We start from the raw sequence: 25,848 nt of genomic DNA on the forward strand, positions 1-25,848 counted from the left end.
GGCCTGTGAGTTGGGCCCTATTCTATAGGAAGACCCTAACTTTGGTAAAGTATAGGATAGGCACGACTTTATTGGTTTTTGCCTGCAGCATTGCTTCAGAAGGTTTGTGCATTGTTGCTCTGATTGCTTTCGGTTTTCTCTGATCTCCTCTGGTATTTGTACACCTCCTCTATCCCTTCTCCCCTTCCTTATTGTTAATAAACTTCACATCTGTTTCAGGATTTGTGTGTGCTTTATTCCACTTGAGCTTCAGTACTGAATTCAGTGCCTTTTGCACTGGTCTTAGTACTGTTTAGAATGTTGGGCTTGGGGCATGAAATAGAGGGTATCAGCTTCAATCCTTATTTCTGTGCCCCAAGTGTGTCTGCAAAGGTCTGAGTATCCCCTGGCTCAGGCTAGGTTTGGATGTTAAGGGGTGGTGGTAGCCTACTGGGTAATTTGTTTGCCTGCTGCCCACACTGCAAGGAACTGGGAGTTTGGGGCACCCCCTCTTAACCCCCTTACTCTCTTCCACAGGTACAAATATTTAATGCTTCTTTATCCCAATAGCAAGTGTTAAGGCTGTAGACTTCTACACATTTATCTGGGATAAGTGGTGGCGGGAGGCGACTGGGTCATTATGGAGTGGGGAACGCAACAGCGTGTTGGTTGCTCCCAGACTGTCTCCCATATCAGAGAGCCTGCGTAGCCCTGGGGACAGTCTCCCTGGGTTGAAGGTTCTGCTGCTGAATGCCAGGTTGGTGAATGGGAAAACCACAGTCATCCAGGACTTGAAAGGTTGTCACAGAGAGGAAGGCCAGGATCTCTTCTCGATCATCCCAGAGCACAGGACACGGAATAATGGTCTCAAGTTACAGGACGCCAGATTCCGGCTGAACATCAGGAAAAACTTCCTGACTGTTAGAGCAATATGACTATGGAACCCATTACCTAGAGAGGTGATGGGCTCTCCCACACTGGAGGCATTCAAGATGAAGCTGGACAGCCACCTGTCAGGGATGCTTTGACTTGGCTTCCTGCATTGAGCAGGGGGCTGGACTCAATGGTCTTATCGGCACATCTATGATTCTGTGAGTGTGCTGACATGTAGCACAGAGACCTGGTTGGATGAGATGGAGGGGAGTGGGGGAATCTCTCCGAGCTTTGCCCACCTGGGTTCTCTGTGTTGCAGCAGGCAAGACCTGGGGGGCAGGGAGGCGGAAGTGCAGTGGACTATTGTGATTCTATCCCCCTGTCCAGGTGACCCATCCTGCACTCTTCCATTTTCGAGTGTATTTGTCTGATGGTGGGTGTTAGGGACAGAATAGGGATTGTTTTAATTTTTTTATCCTGTAATTGTTATGCTTTTTATTTTATCTTAATGTATTGTTTTATTGTTTTAATCCATTTTAATTGTGCCTGTAAGCCCCCTTCAGTGCCATTTTTTGGGGGTAGAAAGGCAGCGTACAAATCAAATCAATAAACAAACAAGTCCCATTGAACTCTGTGCGGCTTAACATCTGAGTAGGCATGCGTAGGATTGTAGCCTTGGTAATTCTAACATTTGGCTCACTGGGAAAATATTGCAGGGTATTCAAGAGCTGAAGCACCTTCTCTGTGAGGAAAGGCTAGAACAACTAAGACAAATGTATTAGTAAATACATACAAATGTTATATCTTTATGAAATGTAGCATGATGTGGAGTGAGGGGGGTATTTTCTCTCTCTTTCTCTCATAATTTTATTTATTCATTTAAAACATTTCTAGGACGAAGAGTCATCCTGTGAAATTGATTGGCAGGACAGATAAAAGCATTTTAATCCGTGTCATTGGCTGCCACAAGATGCAGTGACAGCCACTAACACAGATGGTTTTAAAAGTGGGGTGAGACAGATTCCTGGCAGATAAAGCTACCAGTGGCTTCTAGCTATGATAGCTGTATGCTACCTCAGGGGCAGAGGTAACATGCCTCTGAGTACTGGTTGTTGGGGAACAATGATGTAGTGAAGCCATCCTCACCTTGGTGCTCTCCAGATGTATTGGACTGCGTTTCCCATAATTCATAGAATCATAGAATCATAGGGTTAATTTTTGTGAACCGCCCAGAGAGCTTCGGCTACTGGGCAGTATAGAAATGAAATAAAGAGCCAGTGTGGTGTAGTGGCAAGAGTGCTGGACTGGGAGCTGGGAGATCCAGGTTCTACTCCCCACTCAGCCATGGAAGCTCACTGGGTGACTTTGGGCCAGTCACAGACTCTCAGCCCAACCTACCTCACAGGGCTGTTGTTGTGAGGATAAAATGGAGGAAGAGGAGGATTATGTACGCCACCTTGAGTTCCTTGGAGGAAAAAAGGCGGGATATAAATGTAATAAATAAATAAATAAATAAATAAATAAATAAAGGGTGGGAAGGGGCCTACAAGACCATCAAGTCCAACCCCCTGCTCAGTGCAGGAAGCCTGATTCCCAGGTGGTCTCCCATCCAAGTATGAACCAGGGCTGACCCTGCTTAGCCTCTGAGATCAGCTGAGATCAGGCAAGCAGCATTACTGGAGAGGTATCATGGAATCCTAGGGTTGGAAGGGGCCTACAAGACCATCGAGTCCAACCCCTTGCTCAGTGCAGGAAGCCTGATTTCCAGGTGGTCTCCCATCCAAGTACAAACCAGGGCTGACCCTGCTTAGCTTGTGAGATCAGACAAGATCAGGCACATCGAGCCCTCCCAGCAAGCATGGCTATTCTGGCTGGGAATTATGGGAGCTGCAGTCCAGCGTATCTGGAGAGCACCAGAGTGAGGAAGGCTGCGCTAGCCGACTGCGGAATAATTCACCTGCGGCAGACAATTGCACCTTATTTGCCTTGCTTCTGGCTTCTCTCTTGTTTTCGGCATGGCCTCTTTTTGGTTTGCTGCCGGTTTTGAGGATCTTATAACATGCAATCTTGCCATCTGGGAGTTCTTCCATGTGAGCATCCCAGCATATGAAAAATCCGTAGGGAAAAGTGACCACCCCATCGGCAGTTTCCTCAAAAAGCGTTGTGCAAATTGGCATTCATTTTGAGTTCAGTGCCTTTCAGAGTTTTGGTGTTAATCCAGAATATGTTAGAACAGAGGGCACGTAGTGATGCCCTCCAGATGTTTTCATTTACAACTATAATCCCTGACCTTTGGCCATACTGGCTGGGACTGATGGAAATTGTCCCATCTGGTCCAAAACATCTGGAGGGCACCGGGTTGCGTTAGAATATAAACACTGCATGCATTTATGCAGATAGACACCCCACCCACCCCATCTACACACACAGTTAACCTTACAACAGTAGCAGTACAGCACTCCGCCACCAACCCTTTCCCTCAAAAGAGAACTGGCACTTCGATGCCCTGAGGTAGTGAAAGACATTCATTGGAAGTTTTGCTGCAAAATAAATGGCACAGGATTTATGACAGCTGCATTTTAGCAATTGGGGAATTTAAGCTGTTGAGAGTTAGAAGTTTAGGAGCACTTAGAATATTTTGAAATCATAATTTGCTGAAAGTCAATCAACTCTGTCCCTCATTTTTGTGTTCCTTATTTATTTAGCTTTTATTTGTTTCATTTAAAGTATTTTGAGGCCACTTTTCAGGGCAGGAGCCCTCTCATGGTGGCATGCAACAATAGAACTCGCATAATAAAAACTGTTGAGGTAATAAAAACAGTAATAAAAAACAACCCAGCAACAGCAACAAACATTCTAAAAAACAAGAAACATCAGCTAGGGATGTTAGAGAAATCTGCCACGGATTCAAATGAGGCTGGATTCTTTGGAATCTGGCCTCCGGAATCCGTGGCGGATAGGCCCCACTTACCTCCGCTCTGCGAGGATTCCACACGGGATGGCACTTGGCTGCTTGCTCAGTTGGAGCCGTTCTCCTCCGCACCAATCGCCATTTTTTTTTTTAAATGGAGATCGGCAGGATGTGCCCATAGACATATATGCAAATAGATCTGTGGATCTTGCGTATAAGCTTATGGACACATACACTTATACACAAGATTCACAGCTCTATTTGCGTTTAAGTCTATGGGCACATCCTGCCGATCGTCTTTTTTTTAAAAAAAAAATGGTGATCAGTGCGGAGGAGAATGGCTCCGGCTGTCCAGGTAAGCAGTCCTCAAGCCGGGCGGCTCCTCAGAATCCTTGCGGAGCGGAGGTGCTCTGGAGGATTCTGGGCTGGGGGGAGGAACGGATCACCTCGACCCCCCCCAGCAGATTCCTCACTGGAATGGATGGTGGGGAATCCGTACATCCCTAAGTCACCAGCATAAAATACAACCGACACCATACAACCAGTAGAGATGTTGGAGGAATCCATCCAGGGAGTTGAGCTCGCTGAGCGTTCATCAGCTCGCCCCCCCCCCCTTTGGCTCCTTTCTGTGCGAGCTGGCATGACTTGATCTGCATTGAGTCAGGCCAGCTCATGGATTTCAGCCTCCCCCCATCTTGGCTTGCAAATGCAAGCCAAGCTGGGTGGGTGAGCAGCGAGAATCCATTGAGCCCTGAAAGGGCCGAATTTGCCAACGACAGACATCCCTAGCTACAATCCCATCCGATAGCACACTATCAGGGGAAGGCCAGAGTAATGTAATAAGTTTTCAGGGCCTTTCTAAAAGCCTGCAATGGGACATGCTGGGAGGGGTATGCTGGGGAGTTGTAGGACTTTATTCTGGCCGAGCATGCATAGGATTGTGCCCTTAAGCAGCTAACAGGTTGTAGAAGCCTTCCCCAGCCTGGTGCCCTCTAAATGTGTTGGACTGCTACTCCCATAATTCCCAGCCAGCATGGCCGATACTGGGAATTATGGGAGTTGCAATCCAATCTATCTGGAGAGCACTATGTTGGGTAAGGCTGGGTTATAGTATCCAGGTAATCAGCCTCAAACTGATTATTTCATTTGTCATTTCTGCATTATTTAGCATTAGATAGTACAAGAGGGGAAGGTTTCAGGAGGGATGGGAAGGGGAAAGGCTCATGTTTCATGCTGGCTGGAGCCCTCAACATAGGGATGTTGGAGAAATCCACAATCGAATCAAATGAGTTTGGATGTCTATGAATCCGACCTGCGGATTCCGCAGCGGACTGTCTTTTCCTGAGTTGTGTGGATTCCATGGACTTGTGGAGTGGTTTTTTTTACATTCCAGAATTTGGAGGGGATTTGCACAAGTGCAAATTTGTGCAAATGCCGATTCTGCCCATGACCGGACAACAGAACAAAAGGCAGCTGACGATCCATGAAAGGCAGACGGAACGGATTTTACATCCCTACCTCAACAGGACAAGTGCCCTGAACAGGAACACTTTCATCACCAGGTCCCCATTTGTAAACTCTCTGAACCTGTCTTGCAGCCTGCAGACTCAAGTCTCTGTAGCTGTAGTTGATCAATGGCTTCCTGCATTCAGAAATGCTTGACCTAGTACATTCTGGATAGAAGGATTCTTATTCCCTGGGGTTCTATCTTTCCTTTGTCATGTTCATGGCAGAGACGCCCCATGGTTGCTCACAATGAAATGAATTGGCTAGGTGGGGATAGAGGGAGTAGGAACCCGCCTGAGAGGCAATTTGAAAATAATGTGCTAATGGGTCAGTAGTAAATTGGGACTGCTAAAATGCTTTCATTCTGCTGCTTCTAGCACAGTACCCAGACAAAAGACGTCTGTAATCACACCGAGAAAAGGATCCTCATGAAGAATCCTTAAAGAAATATCTAACAGAAGGTTTGTTTTGTTTTGTTTTGTTACTGACGGTGACACAGCAAGGTATCCAAGGACTTTGTCTGATGTCCAGGCATTTAATGAAGTTTTTATTTATTTATTTATTATTAAATTTATTAATCGCCCATCTGGCTGGTCATCCAGCCACTCTGGGCGATGTACAACATACAATAAAACAGTTTAAAACAATAAAATTCTACAATAAAAACATTCCCTAAAATACCCTAACCCACCCCAAATGCCTGCCCGAACAACCACGTTTTTAATGCATGACGGAAGTTCATTAAAGAGGGGGCATGATGGAGTTTCCTAAGGATGGAGTTCCACAGAGTGGGGGCCACCACAGAAAAGGCCCTCTCCCTCAAAGTTGAATCAAAGTTAATAAAGACTCTTCTAGCAGGCAGTAGACTGAGCAGTGAAAGTGTATAAATCACCACTTGCCAGAGGGTTAACCGTACTTTGCATATGCAGAGGAAGCTGCCTCGTGCAGGGTTAGACCACTGGTCCATCTAGCTCAATATTGTCTACTGTGACCAATATGTAAGTATTGGGCCCAACGTCTCTGCAGAAGCAATCTGAGAAGTCATGGGAACAGATTCAGTTCAGATGAGGAAGAAGGAGAAGGGGTGCTGGAGCTACCAAGGATGCTGGAGATAGGACCAGGTAACAGTGGCAGAAAGGAGTCTTTCCAGATGCCGGCTAATCGGTTGGGTCAGAGCCAGCCAGAGACATCTCCGTCTATGGGAATGCAAGATCTTACGGTGGGGGAAGTGTTAGGAGTGATGGACCCAAGCATCAGACGTCGGGTGAGGAGGGAGGAGCAACTTCAGGATGTGAGGCTTTCTAAAAGGTTGGCCACTCAAAAGAGGTCTCCAGGGGAAGACTGTCCCTGAAGGCAGGACTGGAAAAGCTACTCAGGTTTTATACTATCAGCTGGTGCCAGTTTTTGTTGCAACTTCCAATCATAGCGTATTCATCAAAGGTAGCTTCTTGTAGTTTAATTAGTATTATGCAAAGCTGAGTAGAGATAACTTAGCTCAGTGTTGCTGTATGCGGATTACGTCTGTAAGCTGAAGTGGGGCTGATCTGGCTCTGGCTTGCATAATAAAAGTTATTTACTAAGAGATCGTCTTCATTGTGTGACTACAAAGATGACTGGAGGTTTGGCACTTGACACTCACACTCTCACTCTCAGCAAATCAACACCTGATCCTATAAACTGGAGCTGTGAGGGATTGAATGTGGGGCTTTCTGCATCCAAAGGCAAGTGCTCCGACCTGTGGCCCTCTCTTATGCTCACAAATACACACACTCCCCCCACACACTGAGCCCAGGGGTGGGGAGGTTTAAATCTCTCCTCCCTGCCCTGCTGAGATCAGGGGGGAAGCACATTTTAAATGAAGACTGTGTGGGGAGAACATACACTACACTCACTATCTGAGGCCCTCCTTCAGGTGCCTCCTCCGAGGGAGGCTTGGAAGGTGGTGACAAGGGAGAGGGCCTCCTCGTTGGTGTCCCCCCAATTCTGGAACAATCTCCCCAGTGAGGCTTACCTGGCACCAATGTTATTATCTTTTCAGGGCCAGATTAAGACCTTCCTCTTCTTTCAGGCATTTGGCAGCATGTGGTGGGGGTTTAATCAGGTCCTGGAATGTTCTTATTATTGAACGTCTAAAATTGCTTATGGGTATGTGTGGGTGCACTGTCTGTTTAGATGCCTGTATGAAAATGGTTTTTATACTATGTATAATATTGTATTTTTAAGGTTTTTAATCTTTGTGAGCCACCCAGAGAGCTTTGGCTATTGGGCGATATAGTAATGTAAAGAAATAAATGGGGATACGGCTTCCCATGTGTTCTGTTCCCCATTTAAATCGCGCTCCCAGCAGCCTGCTATGCAGCTGTTGGCCTGGCTGTCAGGACCCCACTTGTGTTGGGGAAGAGGGAGCATGAGGAGTGTTATCCCCACATGCCCTCCTCTCCCAGCGCAATTGCGGCAGCATGGGGGAGAACCTGGGGGGTGGTAGTGTGGGCATCGGCAGCAGGTGGCCCATGAGTAGCCCATATGCGCAGTATGCTGCTGGGGTGGGAGAGAGATGGGATAACCTGATACGTCTCATTTCTCTTGGCCCTGTCATGACTGCAGTATATGCCTCTGCGGTGTAGAAAACTGGCCTCCTTTCATTCATGCTGAATCTGGTTCATGGGTTAAGGACTGCTGCAGCTGTTAAGCAGGCTTTTTAGAATGTCCATTGCTCCTCCAACCGTGTGTGTGTATTAGGGATGCACGGATGGTGTAAAATTAATTCCATTTGTGTTTCGTGGATTGTCAGGTGCCTTTTGTTCCGTCATCCGCCCATTGATGGAATCTGATTTTTTTGTTTCCGCATTTGCGCCAATTTCCATCTGCGCAAATGCACACATGTGAAAATGTGCAAATTCCCCCAACATGTGCATTTTCACACTTTATCCTGTGGGGAAATGTGCATTTTTGGCTGGTTGTTTTTATTTTTTGTATTTTTCTGTGATGAAATTTGCGCAAAATTTGGGAAAGTTATAAAACCGGTCCGCAAGTCTACGGAATCCATGTGACAGGGGAAAAGCCAGTCCACTGTGGAATCCATGGTTCAGATTCATGAAAATCCGAACTCAGTTGGTTCTGTTGCAGATTTCTCCAACATCGTGTGTGTGTGTGTGTGTGTGTGTGTATAAAAATCTCCCAGATGGGAGTAATTCACACCCTGTCTTCCAGCATTGATGTAAATTCTACACCCTGTCATCAATCCTGAAGTGATCAGCAATTTTACTCAGTGTTCCTCCTGACTTGTCTAGAGAAATATTTTTAAAAGTCTCTTCAAGCCCCACCCTCACCCCTTCAAATTGTATGCCAGTAAACTACAAAGCAGCTTCTGTAGTCCTGCTGTGGAATGTTCTTATTGTGCCATCAGTGTGCATAATGCTTTATAGAGTACATGAGGACATGTCTCTATCCTAAGGAACTTACAACCTTGAATTTGACACAGGGGAAACAGCAGAGGAAGGGGAGGCAGGGATAAGGAGGGGAAGAATCAGCCTTATGTTACCAATTCAGATGATAAAATTTGCATGTCAATTAAGGTTTGGGAGTGTCACATCAGGGTTGGCCAATTCTGAAAACAAAATGCCCAGAAACAAGTGTTGGGATCTTGAAGGGAGCCTTCTGTGCCTTAAGAGGACGTTGCAGGATGTTGAAGCCATAAAGAGTCTTTTTGGGGGGAGGGGTGCTCCTTGTGTGATTCATGTCCATAACCCGAATATCTTACTCTGATGGTTTTAGCCTGAAGAACTCTTGTAAAACTAGAAAAGCTTTCTTCTGCTTGTCCATTTTCCACCTCCATGTTGCTTAATAACTGAGCAAAATAATTGGGGCTGTCACCTGATTAAAGAAATTGTAAGGCAGCGAATTCCTCATGTTTTTAATTGATTAAACCAGCATAACTTGGCATATAAGTAAAATTGTTTTAAGGGGGGAGGGAAGCACATGGTACATGTATATATATATATGTTGCAGCAGGAATCATTGTAAGAACATTGGAAGCTGCCTTATATTGTGTCAGACCATTGGTCCACCTAGCCTAGTATTGTCAACACTGAATGGCAGTGGCTCTCCAGGGTTTCAGTTAGGATTCTTTCCTTGCTCTACCTGGAGATACTGGGGATTGAACTTGGGACCTTCTGCTTGCCTCTACTCTGTCACAGAGCTATGGCCCCTCCCTACAGGCATTCCTGTGTAGAAGAGGCATTCCTTCCTGTGTAGAAGAGGCATTCCTTCCTGTGTAGAAGAGGCATTCCTTCTTGTTTGAGAGTAAATGGGGATGTCGCTTCTAAAATGGTTCCTGGCACCTGCAGTTTCTATAAGTACTTACATTTAAAGTTATAATTTGTAAATGGGTTGCCTTATTAATTGGGGCCCTTTTTTAGTTGATCACAAGGGGTTGATCTAATCTAACTGATTACTTGATTAAACATTGCAGTACTAAAAATCATCTTTGCTTCTTTTAATCTGCTGTCATTCATCCTCCAGATGTGACAAAAACATTTCATGTTCAAGCATTGCTTTTTATTTGGAATAATAAAAGGAGAAGATTTGTTTTTTTAAGGAACAGGGTGAATGCTGGATACCTGCAGTGCTTCTGTTGCTTCTTCCCATCTTTGAGGATCTCGTTTACAGTGTGTTGGTTGTCATTGGGCTATCTGATGTTTTTGTATACTGCTACGGAGCCTTTTCTCTGTAGATGTGGTTTTCTTTTATGAAGGCAATTGTCAGCCAATTTCTATCAGTCCCATGGACAGGAGTGTCTTATTCTTCACACAGTGCCTTTTATTATGTAGGTCTGTGCATGGTGATACAACCAACGTGAAGTATATTTTTTAATAGTCAGTGTTTGGAGCATTGTTTTCCTATTATTGTACATTAAGTGTTGTATTATATATAGCAGTGCACTTGTGTTTCTCTATACAACATCTTACACTGCACTGCTACAGCTGTTGCCCTTGTTTTTCTTGGCCATATGCTACGTCTAGGTTCGATGGCAATACTCCTCTCAATGCTAGTTGCCAGGAGCAACACTGAGGTGGCTATGACCCTTATGTCCTGCTTGTGGGCTCAAAATGCAGCTGGTGACCGCTTTGGGGAACGGGGTGTTTGCCTAGATTTGGGGTGCAGAACCTCTTTCAAACCAAGGGCCAAATTCAATTTCAGAGAAAGGAAGGACATTCCAGTGGTGGGTGTGGCCGAAGGCACAGTGATTGGGCCAAAAATACCAGCATATTGTAGCTTAAAGCTGTTCCTGCTGGTAACTGTCATGTTCCTTTGTCCTCTCCGCTCGCAATCAGCACACTCCAGGAAACAAGGCTTCAAGCTACACTACTTCATTAGATAATATCTTGCTTCTTTACAAATGCAAATTCTAAGAAACTCTCAGACTGCAGTGAAACAGCTAATCCACACATCTACGAATATCAGTAGAAGAGACAAAGTAAAATTTAGAAAAGTTGCCAGTAGGCTGGGCATGAACTCCTCTACCAGACTTGCTTCGCAGGGATGCCTCTCCCTTAGGGTGGCTCCCTCCTTTGTTGGCTTCCATAAGCAGCCCTGAGCCCTGCCTCTGACTTTTCCTGCTTAGCTCTGCAACAGACCCTAGCATCCCTCAAGTCACGCCTCTCGCTCTCCTCCTCTGAAACCTAAGTTCTCATGGTAAAAGAAAGGAGGAGCCATTCAAGCTAAGCCATCTGTGTGTCAAGATCTTGGGAAGAAAGTTTTGCCATATCTGGGCTCACTAAAGAGGCTGCCTCCCTCTGTTCTAGCTGTTCCCATTCTGATTCTGAATCTGAGCTGCCAGAGATCTCCACACGCTCAGAGCCATTCCTGACAGTAACTAAGATTTAGGAGGGAGATTTCAACCATTTAGAATGCACAAAAGCTGGGAAACCACCAAAGAATCAGTAGTTGCGGGACAGGAAGTAATGCCAGAGGAAGGGGTGAGGCCTTCTGGGGAACTCTGGAGGGCTAGTTTTGGCCCCCTGGGTATTCAGATTTGCCCCCCGCCCCGCCCCGGGCCTGAGGTTCTCTGCCCTTGGCTTAGATGGGTCACCATTCTGATTCAGTAGGATTCTTCTTATGTTTTTATGTTCTAGATTGTGATGCCTTGGAATAAAATGGATTTCCTTCCCAATCTCCTCCTGGCAGGTATATATCAGGATAAAAGATGACGAATGGAATGTTTATCGAAGGTACACCGAATTCAGAAGCCTGCATCACAAATTACAGACGAAATACCACCAAGTGAGAAGTTTTAACTTCCCACCAAAAAAGGCCATTGGCAACAAGGTAACTGTAAATGAAAACACTGGGAATTCTTTAAGATGAAATATATACGTGGAAAACAGGATGTTTATTTACTATTAATTGGATCTTTGGGAAATGAACAAATAACTGCAAGTCATCTTGGCAGGACCTATTTGGGCCAAAAGGTGAGTCAAAAATGTATTTTTTTAAGAACTGGAATCGTCTCCTCCAAGTTCATAAGAGGAGGAAGACAGGAGAGCGAAGGAATTCATGATTACCCATATGATTTGTATGTTGTATGGCTGTTCTCCAATATTCAGAAATAGGTCAAGAATACATCAGATTTTTTATTTTCAACTCGAGAGTCTGAGGGTGCGTGGGGCAGAAGAAGAAAGATGCTAGATACTAGAGCACCTAGTATATATTAGGCACTTTTATAAATAAGAAATAATTAAAGGAAGGGCATTAAGCCCCAGCAGACGCCGGCTGGATTCCACCTTCTGACTCTCCAGGAAGGAAGCAGCAATGAGTGAAGCAGAAACATATAGGTGTATAAAAGTGTGCATGGTGGCTCCCAGAGCCCTTAAAGTTGCCCATCCCTGGTGTAAAGGTATCGTTTTTGGTAATGAAGGATGTATAAAGTGTTCATCACCTCTGTAGATGTTCTTTACTACTTTCTGTTCAGATATATCCTTTCACATGTATTGCACTTTTAGTAGAGCTTTTCTAAATTTAGGGCGTAATCCTATGAGATCCGCCATTGATGCTGGTAAGCCTCCGAACTCGGAGGCTTACGAACATCCAGTGTAGAGCGGGACACGTGGCGCTGGCAATCGTCACCTCCCCCACACCTCCCACTCTGCATTTCAGCTAGACAGGCTTTTTCCTGGGGTGCTGCCAAGGGGGAGGGAAGGAGACCAGAGAGGCCTGGGGGCACTGAGTAAGCTGGCCACTCCAGTCCCCTCCTCTCTTCTCTCCGCCCACAGGAATGGCCCCTTTACCTTCTCTCTGAGGTTGCTTTCGCAGCCTCAGAGAGGCAGCCAGTGCAGTTCTCTCTGTGCCAACTGCAGGAGGGAGGAAGAGAGGGCGGATTCCTGGACTGGAGATTGGAGCGCTGTCTCTGATACAGGAATCCGAAATCTCCTATGCCGCTCCCCCCTGACACTGTCTAGGGGCCATAGGATTGCCCTCTTAGTGGTGCTTATTTGAAGATCACTTACACTAGTTCCCTCCAGTTATTTACCAGTGAGGACCATGTATCTGTGCTTATTCTTTGTTTGACTACCTGATTTTTAAGAGATCAAACTGACACGCAGAATTCATTGCAAAATAAGGTTTTAAAAATCCAACTCTCTAAAAAGATGACAGTTGCATTGGAGGCAGAATAATCCCAGCCTTGACATCCTTGTTGCTACTTTTTCACATTGTCAGTGCTTCTGTTTCAGTTTGGTTGAACAAGAGGACACGATTTCCTTTAACTGCACTTTGGTTACTGTCAGGATCAGAACTAGAGTCTGCTGGACATTCATATTATCCAGAAGAGACTGAGTGATGTCCCAGAACAGTCTACACCAACCCGGCACCCTCCAGATATTCTGGGCTTCAACTCCCATCAGCCCCAGCCAGCATGGCCAATAGTCAGGAATGCTGGGAGTTGTAGTCCAAAACATCTGGAGGGCACTGGGGTGAGGAAGGCTGTTCTAGAAGCTGCATTCTTGAAATTGCTGGGATACACTGGTATGATTCTGGATGTGATCCATCTCCCGTTGAAGCCAGTGGCAAAGCTCCCAGGAAGTAGTAATCATTGGTTTTGTACTCATCTTTAGGATTATTTCATCATGAAATGCGGGCAGTAAAATGTATACACAAATAAAATATAAGAACATGAGTTGGCTGCTAACTTATGTGGGTTGGAAATAGATGGAGGATAAGGATATCGGTGTCTTCTGGTCATGATAGCTATGCTACTTCCAGGATCAGTGTGCCTTTGAATTATTGGTTGCCGTGGAATAGCAGTGGGATGCTGCTGTTGTCCGCAAGTTGTGTTTGACAGCTTCCCGTAGGCATCTGGTTGGCCACTATGTGAAACATGATGCTGGATTTGGATTGGCCTTTGATCTGATCTAGCAGAGAGCTTCTTACAATGGTTGTAATGAGAAAGCGAAAGGACAGTAAAGACTACATCAGCCTCCTCTTCCAACCTGGTGCCCATTAGATGCTTTGGACTACAACTCCCAGCATTCCTGAACATTGGCCATAGTCATTAGGACTGAGGGAGTTGAAGTCCTTACCATTGAATGGCACCACGTTGGGGAAGGACGGACTACATCTTAACAAGGAGTATCTACAGCTGCCCTTGTGAACTTTACCATGTAGTACCTTCTCTTACCAAGGTGCCCTTGTCCTTCAGATATCTGTGCATGATTTCAAGTAACAGGTGCATCATTATGGGGAAAAGAAGAAATGTGCTGTTATATAAAGAGTGTGTGAAAAATACAGGAGTAGTGCCGTGGCCTCCTGAATAACATCTAAAGAAGTACCTCATGCATTTTGCTTTGGATTCTGTCAGCCCAGCTTCTGATTCGATTCTTGCTCTTCCATCCATAGCTGAGGGGCGTAGCAGTTTGTAAAGACTGAATGTTGGGTCTTTTTGTCTTGGTGATTCTGATGAGTTTACCATTGGCACTGATAAGTCCCACTTTTTCACAATTGGAGAGTTTCTGTGGGTATTGACACACCATATGTCGCACCATCAAACTGTCTCATGTGACAGAACCGCTGGTCGGAAAGCAATGCAATGCTGGCCTGTGCATTTCTCTATAAATTCTCAGCAACGGAGAAGCAACCAGCCATGATGCTATTTATTCTCTGCTCTGCTAAACCAGTGACATGAAGGATCTCCAGTACATGCACAGAGGGATTGAAAGCCTTATCAGGGGGGAAAAAATGTGGAAAAGAAGTTATATTACGTGTGTGTGTGTGTGTGCGCCTGCGCCTGCGCCCGTGCGCACCGTCTTAAGGAAACAAATGGCTGAAACTTTTACCTTGCTTAAATTTTATTTAATATGAGAAACTGGAAAGGGGTGGGGCACTGATTATGGTGATTAAAAAAAAAAAAAGGATCTTATGACCAAAGATCACCGCTACACCAAAACTAGCAAGTTACGGGCAGGGGAGAGGAACTCCACAATATGCAAAATCAATTATATTATAGAAACAAAGTGACATGTATTAAAACATTCAGATTATTATTTCATTTCATTTATTGTATTTCTATACCACCCCATAGCCAAAGCTCTCTGGGCATTCCCAAAAATTAAAAAAAACTTTAAAATACATTATATAAAGCATACAACCATTCACAAAATGACATAGAACAAATAGTGCACACAACGGCAACGTATATCTAAAACACAATCAAAAATATGCCTTATATGCTGCCAAATGCCTGAGAGAAGAGGGCAGTTTCAACCTGGCACCGAAAAGATGACAATGTTGGCACCAGGCAGGCCTTGTCAGGGAGTTCATTCCATAAATAAATATTATAATAATATTTCTAATATAGCACAATGCATTTGCCATACAGTCCATTAAAAAGTGCATTTGTATAATCTTCATGAAAAATATGATTTTTAAAAGGACGATGGACGACTCCTGGAGATGAAGGCTATCAAACTATGGAATTCGCTACCACAAGTTGTAGTGATGGCCACCCATTTAGATGGCTTTAAAAGGGGGTGAGACAAATTCCTGTGGGAGAAGGCTGTCAATGGCTACTACTCCTGATGGCTGTATGCTCCTTTCAGTATCAGAGGCAGTAAGCCTGTGGACACCAATTGCTGGGGAATATGGGCGGGCGGGTGCTATTTCATTCATGTTCTTCTGGTGAGTTTTCCATGGGCAGCTGGTTGGCCACTGTGTGAACAGAATGCTGGACTAGATGGACCCTTGGTCTGATCCAGCTTGGCTCTTCTTATGTTCTTATGAGAAATTTTACAGGTAAATAGAAACATAGGAAGCAGCCTTATACCAGGTTAGACTGTTTGCCCAATATTATCTACTCCAGTCTTTCCCAACCTGGTGCCCTCCAGATGTGTAGAACTACAGCTTCTATCATCCCCTAGCCAGCTGACCATTGACTGGCCTACTTTGATGACAGCAGCTGTCCATGGTCTCAGGCAGAGAGGCCTCCCCTGTCATCTGCTACCCGATCCTTTTTAATTGGAGGTACCATGAATTGATCTGGGGAGCTTCTGCCTACCACCAAGTATGGGCTCTACCACTGAGCTATGCTCCTTCCCTAATTAGTTATAACAGATGGTGTCACTCTTGTAATGTCAAATTGTAAATCCCCATCAAAATCAACTCAAACCCATGTTGAATTATGCAGGTAGTTGTACTACACATTGAACTACAGTTCATCAAGACGTTCAACTCTAGGTCCTGTGGACTGAATGGGGACAGATTGTTTTTCCCACTGATTTCACACTAATTAGCTCACCAATTCAAGGGTGTCTTTGTTATCACCCAACAACTGTTTTGGAAATGGACACTGTTAATAAGGTAATTATCACTGTGTTTTCTGCATTTCATCTCCCTCTGACTCACTGTTTACAATTCCCCCTCCCCCAACTCTCTCTGTGTGCATGTGTGTGTGTGTGTGTGTGTATACACACACACACACACACACACACACACACATGCACACGTATGTAAGTATGGTCCATGAAAGCTTGCTGGTCTGTGACCACAATAAAAAATTGAAATTGATTGGTCCATGAACACTTATAATAAATTTGTTAGTTTTTAAGATCCCACAAGAGTTTTTTGTTGTTTTTCCTGCAACAGACTGACATGGCAACCCCTCTAGAAAAAGTAATATAAGGGTGTAATCCCTTTTTTTGTGAACCGCCCAGAGAGCTTCGGCTATTGGGCAGTATAGAAATTAAATAAATAAATAATCCTATGCATGTTTAGACAGAAAAAAAGTCCTACGACTTCCACCATTCCCCAGAGTTGTAGGTCTTTTTTCCTGCCTAAACTTGCATAGATTGTGCCCTACGTTGTTCATGTAAAACTCAGCTTACCCAGAAGCCTGGCATACTGTGTGCTTTTAAAACATAACTAAATATAGATGAAGACGCTTTTGTGTTTGTAATGTTACAGGTTCTTTTCTCTCTCCTCTTTGCATCCAGCAATAGCAAGTGGTAGATCCTTAAATTTTGGAACATACAACCTGGATGTACATATCACCTGTCTTTTGCTATATTGTAGCTAATAAAGCTAAGCAGAACATGGGTAGTTACTGTCATCACATTATGAGGATTTGAAGTGAATGAACGATTGGGTTTTTGTTAATAGGTTTTAGTAGATAGAAAATGAAAGCTCTGCCTTGTTAAGGCTGAAGAACTGTCCCCCTTCATTTAGGACATGTCAAAACAGCAACAGATCTTCATCTTCTAACGATAGTCTGAATTCTACCATTGCCTGATTCTCTAGAAGGAGAATAAGGTCATGGTAGAACAAATGTTGGCTTATATGCAGGATATCTGTCACTCTTTGAGCTGACTCTCAGCTTGAAAGTAGGGTACAGTGTTTAAGCTTCAAAGAGGATGACTTTGCTTTGACTCGTAGCCTCCCGAGTGAGAAAATTGCAGAGGGCTAAGATAATTCTCCAGGAAACATCTTTGAAAGAGTAGGCCTAGTCCTTCATTTTAGCTGCCACGATCAAGCTGTGTCCGACTTGGGAGTCGCTCCAAATGCAGTCTTGTGTGCAGAGCCTTGATCAGACAGCAAAACAAATAGTCCAGAGCGGAGGCAAGCTGTGGAGGCTGGAGGCACTGATGTCAGTGGTGCTTCCATACCTTGGATAGCTCCTTTAGCGTTCTGACTGGTTCTGACTGAAACCTGGAGCAGATTCACCCCCTCCCTCCCCACTGACATCAGAGCCATCACGGAGGTAAGATCACAAATTGAAATGCATTGGGAACGTCGGAAGCTGCCTTCTGCCATGTCAGACTATTTGTCCATCTGGTTCAGTGTTGCCTACTCTGATTGGCAATAGCTCTCCAGGGTCTCAGGCAGAGATGCTCTTTCCATTACTGGCTCCAGGTTTTTGAGGGCCCTTGGGAAAGACACCCTCCATAGTACCCCTCCCTCAGTGAGTCAACCTTCTCAACGCCATTGTCACCAGCTGGTCTTGTTCCTCCTCCTCTTTCTCCTCATTGCTCCCACTTGCTTGCTTGACAGGCGGGGAGCCAGCTCTAGGTTTCTGAGGGGTCTTGTGTAAGACAGCCTCAGTGGGCCCCCTCCCTTCTCCCCACCATTGTCACCTGCTGCTGTTGCTCCTCATCCTCTTGCTCATCACTGCGTCCACTTCCTGGCTTGACAGGCAGAGAGCCAGGGAGCAAGTTGGCCGTGGCATCTGCTGCTCCTCCTTCTCACCACCACCATTGTCTGGGCCAGAGCGAGAGGCAGGTGAAGAAGCAGGTTGCCATGGTGAGCAGGAGGAGCAACCCCAGGGGCAATTCTTAGAGGGCTTCTGCTGGGGTGTTGGCCCTCGGCAGGTGCCCGACCATGCCTACCCTTGACGCCAGCCCTGGGTCTTTCACACCACCAGCTCCCTGATCCTCCTTTGGCTGGAGAGGTCAGGGATTCACTCTGGGACACCTTCTGCATGCAGAGCGTGGGCTTCACCACTCAGCGATTGTTCCTCCCCAGTGCACAATTGTGGGCAGGAGGGTGCTGTTGCACTTGTGTCCTGCTTGTGGGTTTCCCAGGGAGAGCTGTTTGGCCACTGTGTGAACAGAATGCTGGACTACATGGATCCTTGGTCTGATCCAGCAGGGCTCTTCTTAAGTTCTTAAGCAGACATCCTGACTATTATTTTTAAATTATTCTTTATTTCCTTTCTATACCACCCAATAGCTGGAGCTCTCTGGGCAGTTCACAACAATTCACAAAAATTACAAACCACAACATCATACAATATTACATGATCCAACATTATAATAAAGCATAGTACATAGACTACAACATCCTATCAGCCTTTCCCAGCCTCCTATCTCCTTGCCTCCCAAGCCAACCTGATTGTTCTAACATCTCACCTGATGAATAGATCTGGAGATCTTGAAAGCTTGCATGTTTTCTTGTGTGATCTTTGAGTTGGTCTAATAAAGGTATTACTCTATATATGGATTTTGGAATGTTGCTTTAGCAGAGGCATTCTGTGCCAGGTGGGAAAGAGAGGTGTCGTTGGAGGGAAGGCCAAGCAAAATGCACAACTTTGGGCATCCCAAGGAGTTCATCTATATAACTTTTTTTCACACAGGAGAAATATTTATTATCGTCACACTTTAATATTCATGCCTCATTTAAATCCCATTAAATATTTTCATGTTAATGTATCTGATCATTTGCCCAAATGTATGCCATTTATACAGGGTGATCTCAAAATTTATGTGGGAAGTAATGCACATCTGCATAAATAACCATATCCATATTTCCTCTGACGGGAGATCTGGCCCATCAGTGTAGAGTACTTGAATCTATTGCCTGCAGGCTGTTAAGAATGACATTAAATAGCCATTTATATTTCACATCCTATCAAGTCACAGCTAATTCGCATTAATGGAAACAATTGACAATTATGAATTATTATTTAATATTTTAACAAGGGAATTCTACTTCTGAGGACATCTGAACGTAGATTTTTTTAAAAAACATAATGAAAGGATATGGACATCAGACGGAGGTAATTTTATAGCGGCTGCCTATGAAGTCAGATATCAAAGGCTCAGTATGCATCAGTAACCAATGGTGTGGTCCACAATTGGGCAGTATCTGTATCAGGACCAATCAGAATTACACAAAAGTGTGGAATATCTGTATTTGGACCAATCAGAATTCCACAAGGCTACGTGGTACAAAAAGCAAGGGATGGGGGAAGAAACAGAAAAGTCCAAACATTTGGCCAGGTGTGATGGCCATGGGTTTGCAGACCCAGTCTCAAAATAGAGATTTGAAGCCTGAATGAATTAGTCCAGTGGTAGGTGTCTTAGGTATTGGATTACACTGAGCAATGCATTTTGGGATAGTGAGGCAACGGCTGATCCACCATTTCTGAAAACACCAGGGCCAGCTGTAACTCTGATCTGCCTCTTGTGTTGGGTGAAACACACAGGTTCCTGAGTTGGCATAGAGCAGACGTGCAGAAAAATGCAACAGTCCTTATATTAGCCAAGCCAGAGATTAATTTTAGGTGGTGCACTAGGTAAAATTATATTGTGTGCCGTTTGGTTTTAATTTTTGTGAACCGCCGAGAGAGCTTCGGCTATTGGGCAATATAGAAATGAAATGAAATAAATAACAGTGAATTGAGGTCAAATTGTCAACATAACCTAGGGGATGGAGCCCTTGGTACAAAGTCCCTCAGAAGTGGTCTTCTCGGTAGTGACACCCACCTTCTGCAACACCCTCCCACAACAGTTTGAGAGGCAGGAACTGTGCTGAGTTTCAAGCGCCTCTTGAAAACTGAGTTGTTCAAACTGGCTTTCTCTGGCTTGTAATTGACTATGACAGTGAAACTGTTCTGCTTTACTGGTTCACTGTTCCTTGTTATAACTTGTTAATTGCTTATTATGTTATTTTTTTGTATTGTGTTTTATATATATATATATACACACACAAACACACACACACACACACACACTAGCTCTGTTTAGACACCAAATGCTATAAAAACACGTAGAGATTTTATGCTATTAAGTGGTATACTAGTATTGCAAATAATTAAGTATTAGAAATAATAAATATTCTCAGGGTGGCTTATGAACACATGAAGCTTCCACATGTTGAGTCAAACCATTGATCCATCCTTCCTAGTATTGTGTATTCTGACTGGCAGCAGTTTTCCAGAGTTACACTGAGTTCCTTTCAGCTGGAGACGGCAGGGAGCTAACCTGGCACTTTCCGCATGCAAAGCATGTGCTCTACCATGGGTATCACCCCATTTGTAGTTCCAGTGACATAAGAAGTGCCATGCTGGATCAGATCAAGGGTCCATCTAGTCCAGCATTCTGCACACGCAGTAGCCAACAACTGCCCGTGGGAAACCCACAAGAAGGATATGAGTACAACAGCACCCTACCACCCATGTTCCCCAGGAACTGGAGTCCATAGGCATACTGCCTCTGATACTGCGGGTAGCAAATAGCCATCAGGACTAGTAGCCATTGATAGCCTTCTCCTCCAGGAATTTGTCCAATCCCCTTTTAAAGTCATCCAAATTGGTGGCCATCACTATGTCTTATGATAGCAAATTCCACAGTTTAACTATGCTCTCTGTGAAGAAATCCTTTTATCTGTCCTGAATCTCCCACCAGTCAGCTTCATGGGATGACACCACTGGGTTATACTATTATGAGAGAGGGAGAAAAAGGTCTCCCTCGCCACATTCTCCACACCATGCATAATTTTGTACACCTCCATCTTGTTTCCACTTACTTGCCATTTTTTTCCAAGCTAAGCAATCTCAGGTGTTGCAGCCTTCCCTCACAGGGGAGTTCCTCCAGCCCCTTGATCATTTTAGTTGCCCTTTTCTGCACTTTTTCCAGCTCTACAATATATTTCACCACAACCTTAAAAAAAAAAAAAAGTTTGCTGTGGTGTAGTGGAAAATCACCAGACTCTATGAGATACAGCCTTGTACTGATGGCTTGCGAAACAGGGCAGCATTTATGCGCTTGCATTTCAAGCAGTCACTCTGCTGAAGTTTGCATGTGTGGATCAGGCCTGAGAGATGGGGTTGCAGAACAGGAGTGGGAGGAGGTGTTTTGCTAACTCAGCCAAGAAGAAGGTCTCGAGACAATCTTGGGGCAGCGGAGCACAGCAGGTATGAAGAAGTGGGTATTTTTCAGGCATTGGGGTCAGCGCATGAAAGGCATGAGATTCGACTGGGGGAAAGAGAGGTAAAGGGGGGTAATACCTGTTAAGGATGCACAGAACAGGGATAGTAGAAGGGTGTGTAATGGAAAAGGGAGGAGAGAATAGTCAAAGGTGGCCCCTCAGTTGTGAGGCAGCAAGGTGTGTGCAGACAGATAAGAACAGTATCTCCATGATGGAGAATTTGGGGAGTAAGCATGATTTTGCTGAAAAGATTAACAGCTCTATTTATTGCATTCAGTGAGATAGACATCTATGATTAATTGTCAGCAAGATGAGAGTTATCAGACTGGGTAGAAAAAAAGAGAGGTTAGGTGTAGAAAAATAAACTTGGGAGACCTTTGTTCTAAAGATAAGTGCAGAAGCCTTGAGTATGATATTCTTGCCTGGCTTTAGTTATCAAGATAGAGTGGGTAAATTAATAGGCTTCCTAGAGAAAATTAGACTAAGGGTGGATGATATATTTCTCGGACAGTTCTACTTCATCTTATTCTTAGTGGGGTGATGTGGTGGTAGACATACGTAAGAGCCCCCATTATGGATAGATGGAATTTTACTTGGTTAAGACATGTTGATTTGGTTATTATGTGATGCATGATAGCATAGCTTACAAAGCAATTTGTAAACTGAAAAACAAATTGATTCCAGTTACACGGTAGTGGTTATTTCTCACTCTGAATGCTTAAGATTTCTTTTAGAAGGAAAATGCATCGCTGGCTTAAATCTCTAAAACTAATGGAATTAAAATGGTTCTACTAAATTTTTAAATATACAGCTTACAGATGATTTCCCCAAAGCATGTTCCAAATAATGCGTGGCGGCATTTTTTAAACCTGTCATTCTGGATGCAGTTTAGTTACGACTTGCAGATCTGTTTAAATAAGAACTGGAGAGCACTTGAAAATCTTGTCACATTTATTGTCTTAGTTACTTTACCCAAGAATCTCCTTGTGCTCATAAAGCAAAATAATAATAATAATAATAATAATAATAATAATAATAATAAATGCTCAGCCTGCTCTGAGACACTTAACTTCATTTCAGAGAGAAATGAAGTGTAATACTGATACGCTATTTTGGAGTTTGTGCTTTAATTTACATACATTTTCTGTTTGGGGGATGGGAGGTGCGCTCAAATGCGCAGAATTGTAAATGACTACAAGACTGTAGTGTCATTCTAGGACATTGTAACCCGTTAATGGGAGCAGTGGTTAAAACAGTTTCACTGTTCCCCTGCCCACACTGCATTAAGACTTTTAAAAAGCCTCCATTGCCATGTGTTAATGGAGGCTTTTTAAAAAGTCCAATTACAGTAACTGGAGAGCATTTTCATAGGGTGGCTGCTGGACAGGGAAGGTCTGATCCTCCCCAGTACTGTGCCCCCCTTCAAAAATAACCTCTCCCCCGATGTACTCCGGCTTTTCAAAAGCTTCCATTGGTACTAATGGAGGCTTTGAAAAAGCTCGATTGCAGTACGGAAGGAACAATTTATGTGCGTATATGTGCAGGCAATCACATTGTGAGCCACATGTAGGGATGTTGGAGGAATCTGTTTTGGGGGGTGAACCTCGACAAGCTTTCCTTAGTTCTCCCCCCCCTCCACTTCAGTCTGCTTTCTGCTGCAGAGCCTGACTCAAGTCGGGCCAGTTCGGGGGTTTCCCACAGTTTTTAAGTTGCGGAAATTACAGCAGAATTTTGCACAGAGTTCCGTTATTTGTGCAAATTGCGGCCAAAATTCACATGAGTTATGCCAATCTCTATTGGTGCAAATTACAGCTCGCCATAAAAATGCGCAAAAAGTTCCTGGAGTTCAGGGAAAAGCTGTGGCTTGGCCCACAAAACCAAAATGAGTTGGGTACACCACAAAACTCCATTGAGAAAAAAGAGAAATGGATTTCCCAGTGACAGACATCCCTAGCCACATGCCAGTAGTTGGGTTGCCCCTGTCATGTTTCCTGATCCCTCAAGCACACACGCTCAGGCAATCTGACACCAGACGCACAAATCAGCGAGTCTTCTTTACTGCAAGAAATCCCATGGCAAAGACTCAATGGTTACACTTTTAAGAAATCATTTAGCTGATGGTCAGAAGCTACAGGCTCTATGTAATTCCAGAACAATCCAAAGCTAAAAACTACAACCGTGACAGAGATCCACACAACAGGTTTCCTCACTGAAATCTCTGAGACTCAAAACACAGGAAGGGGCTCAGGATTCCTGGGGCCATCCTTCCCAGGCAATCAACGACACAAATCTCCACAAACATCACAAGGAACTGGAATGATTCCTGGGGCCATCCTTCCCAGGCAATCAAAGGCACAAGATCTAGAAAAGACCCAAACAAATCCACATGCAAAGAGACTTCATCCAACTTGAACCTTCGTTAGGATCTCTGTGCTACCTGGGCAAGGCCTATTAAGTCCAAGAGTAAATCCACACAAGCAGAGAGTTCCATTCTACACTGCATGAGTCCAGATGGAGAAAAGTCCAAGAATCAGGATCAAACCCAGCCTGCCAGCATTCTGGGCTGACAACAAGAAAGACACACAATCCACAGCAAAATGAGAGTTCAGAGTTTATGAAATGCATCTCAGTACTCATGGCAAGTCCTTCACAATCCAGAGTCCCAGTTAGGAGAGTCCAGGTGCAGAGTGTCTCCAGAGGCCCAGACCATGATGGATCCAAAGAGAAGCTTTGGGCAATGAAGACAAGATGTTCCTAGCAAAGGCTCTTCACATTTGCATCAACTTAAAGGGGGAAGGCATGACTGTCAGCCACCTCCGCTGGACAACTTGACAAGGGCTTTTGGCTTTTCAGCGAGGCTCCTGTCCAAAGAGGGCATCTCTGTTCAGCCCTCTAGCGTTGATGCTTCAGCCTGGGTGACCCTTCTGCAGACCCTACCCCACTTCTGTCAGGTTCACATGGACAGCTTCCAGCCTCCCTGCCAGCCAAGGCCAGACCGGCAGGCGGACAGGGAGTTGGGTGAGTCCCCCCTGACTCTGTTCTGAGAACACTGACAGAGATCAGCTCACACAGAGTCTGACACTGTAGAGGCTGAATAGGCTCAAACCCTTCCAAACTACTTCCAGTCAAATTCTGGCTATCGCCAACAAGGCCCACTGCGGTGCTGAAGCTAGGCCATGACAGCCCCTCCCACTTTGTGATGTGACTCTGCCCACTGCAGGTACATGGCCCCTGACATGTGTGCATGGAACCACTTCAGGCTGAAAATGGTCCCCCACCCCTGGGCTTAAGGGAGGCCAGGGTCAGAGGTCAGCCCTGCCCTGCATCTGTGGTAGCTGCATACAACTGCCAGTCCTGCTGGTGTGTCTTTTTCCAACAAGATGATACAGGTAGTCTCCAACATTTTGTGGGTGAAAGGTGGACAGACTCATGTTATTTTACACACCCTTATTTTCCCAAGGATCAGATGGTCCACCCCCCCCTCCCTTCCACCGTTACAAACTGTTGAAAGTTCACTGCTGCCTGCTGAATGTAGGGTTGCCAACTTTTTAACCAGGCCTTCTTGCTATGCCTTGGTCGATGGGTTGAATTGGGGCATGGAGTTAAATGTCTTCACCTGCTTATTGCTGTAGCCCCGCCAGAGCTAAAAGTGCAGCTACAGGGCCTGGTTGAGAAGTCAGCACACCTCAGCTGGAGGTATTCATTTGCTCCACAGTAGCCTTTTGTGTTTTGGCTCCCGAATCAGGGCACCGACACCCAAATCAGTCCCTAGTCAGGGCGCATTTAGCTATTGCATGTGTGCCTTTAAAAAGGTACAGGGCAGGCGCCTGATCCAGATCAGGACCTTAGAAGGGGATTGGAAGGCTTTAACCTTTGCCCCCTCCTGCAGTCCCAATCTGGAATGGAACCCCTGCATTGGGGGGAAAAGCTCCCATTTGCTCCCGTAGAGAAAATAGGAGCTCCCTGCGCACCAACCCATCCAATGCAAATAGCAGGTACAGAGGGCCTGATCAGATTGGGACCACAGGGTGGGGGCAAAGGGTTAAAGCCCCCTGTCCCAACCTAATCCAGATAGGGGGCTTGTGCCTGCAATTTACTTTTAAAAAGCCATTAATGCAATTTGTAACTGTGCGAATAGAATAGCATCTCATCTAGTTTGACCCTTGGTAAACTAACCATCACAATTTCCTGGTTTATCATCAGGTTGCTACCACAGTGAAAGGAAATCCAAGTGCTTTTAAAATGGAATCCTCAAAAGGCAAAATGGGCGAAAGCTTGGGACAGTGATTACTAGGGACCAGAAAGCAGGGATGTTCCCTGTATGTATGTATGTATGCATGTATGTATGTATTTAATTATTAAATTTCTTAATTGCCTATCTGGATGGT

The 25,848-nt window shown here is 44.8% G+C and overlaps 1 protein-coding gene across 15 annotated transcripts in view; it reads left to right on the plus strand.

Moving 5' to 3' along the window:
- SNX29 (sorting nexin 29) overlaps window positions 1-25,848 on the plus strand; it is a 304,758-nt gene that overhangs the window by 188,542 nt on the left and 90,368 nt on the right. For 14 of the 15 annotated variants that reach the window (XR_014785563.1, XM_084818640.1, XM_084818628.1 and 11 more), the window contains one exon: window positions 11,456-11,596. Coding sequence is in view for 14 of the 15 variants with exons in the window: in XM_084818640.1 (XP_084674766.1) it covers window positions 11,456-11,596 (141 nt within the window). In the remaining variant the exon portion in view is untranslated. The other variant, XM_084818639.1, reaches the window with a different exon arrangement.

Source organism: Heloderma suspectum, chromosome 12 (assembly GCF_057233095.1).
Source record: "Heloderma suspectum isolate Gila_16-S chromosome 12, 16-S_ref, whole genome shotgun sequence".
Classification (NCBI taxonomy): Eukaryota; Metazoa; Chordata; class Lepidosauria; order Squamata; family Helodermatidae; genus Heloderma; species Heloderma suspectum.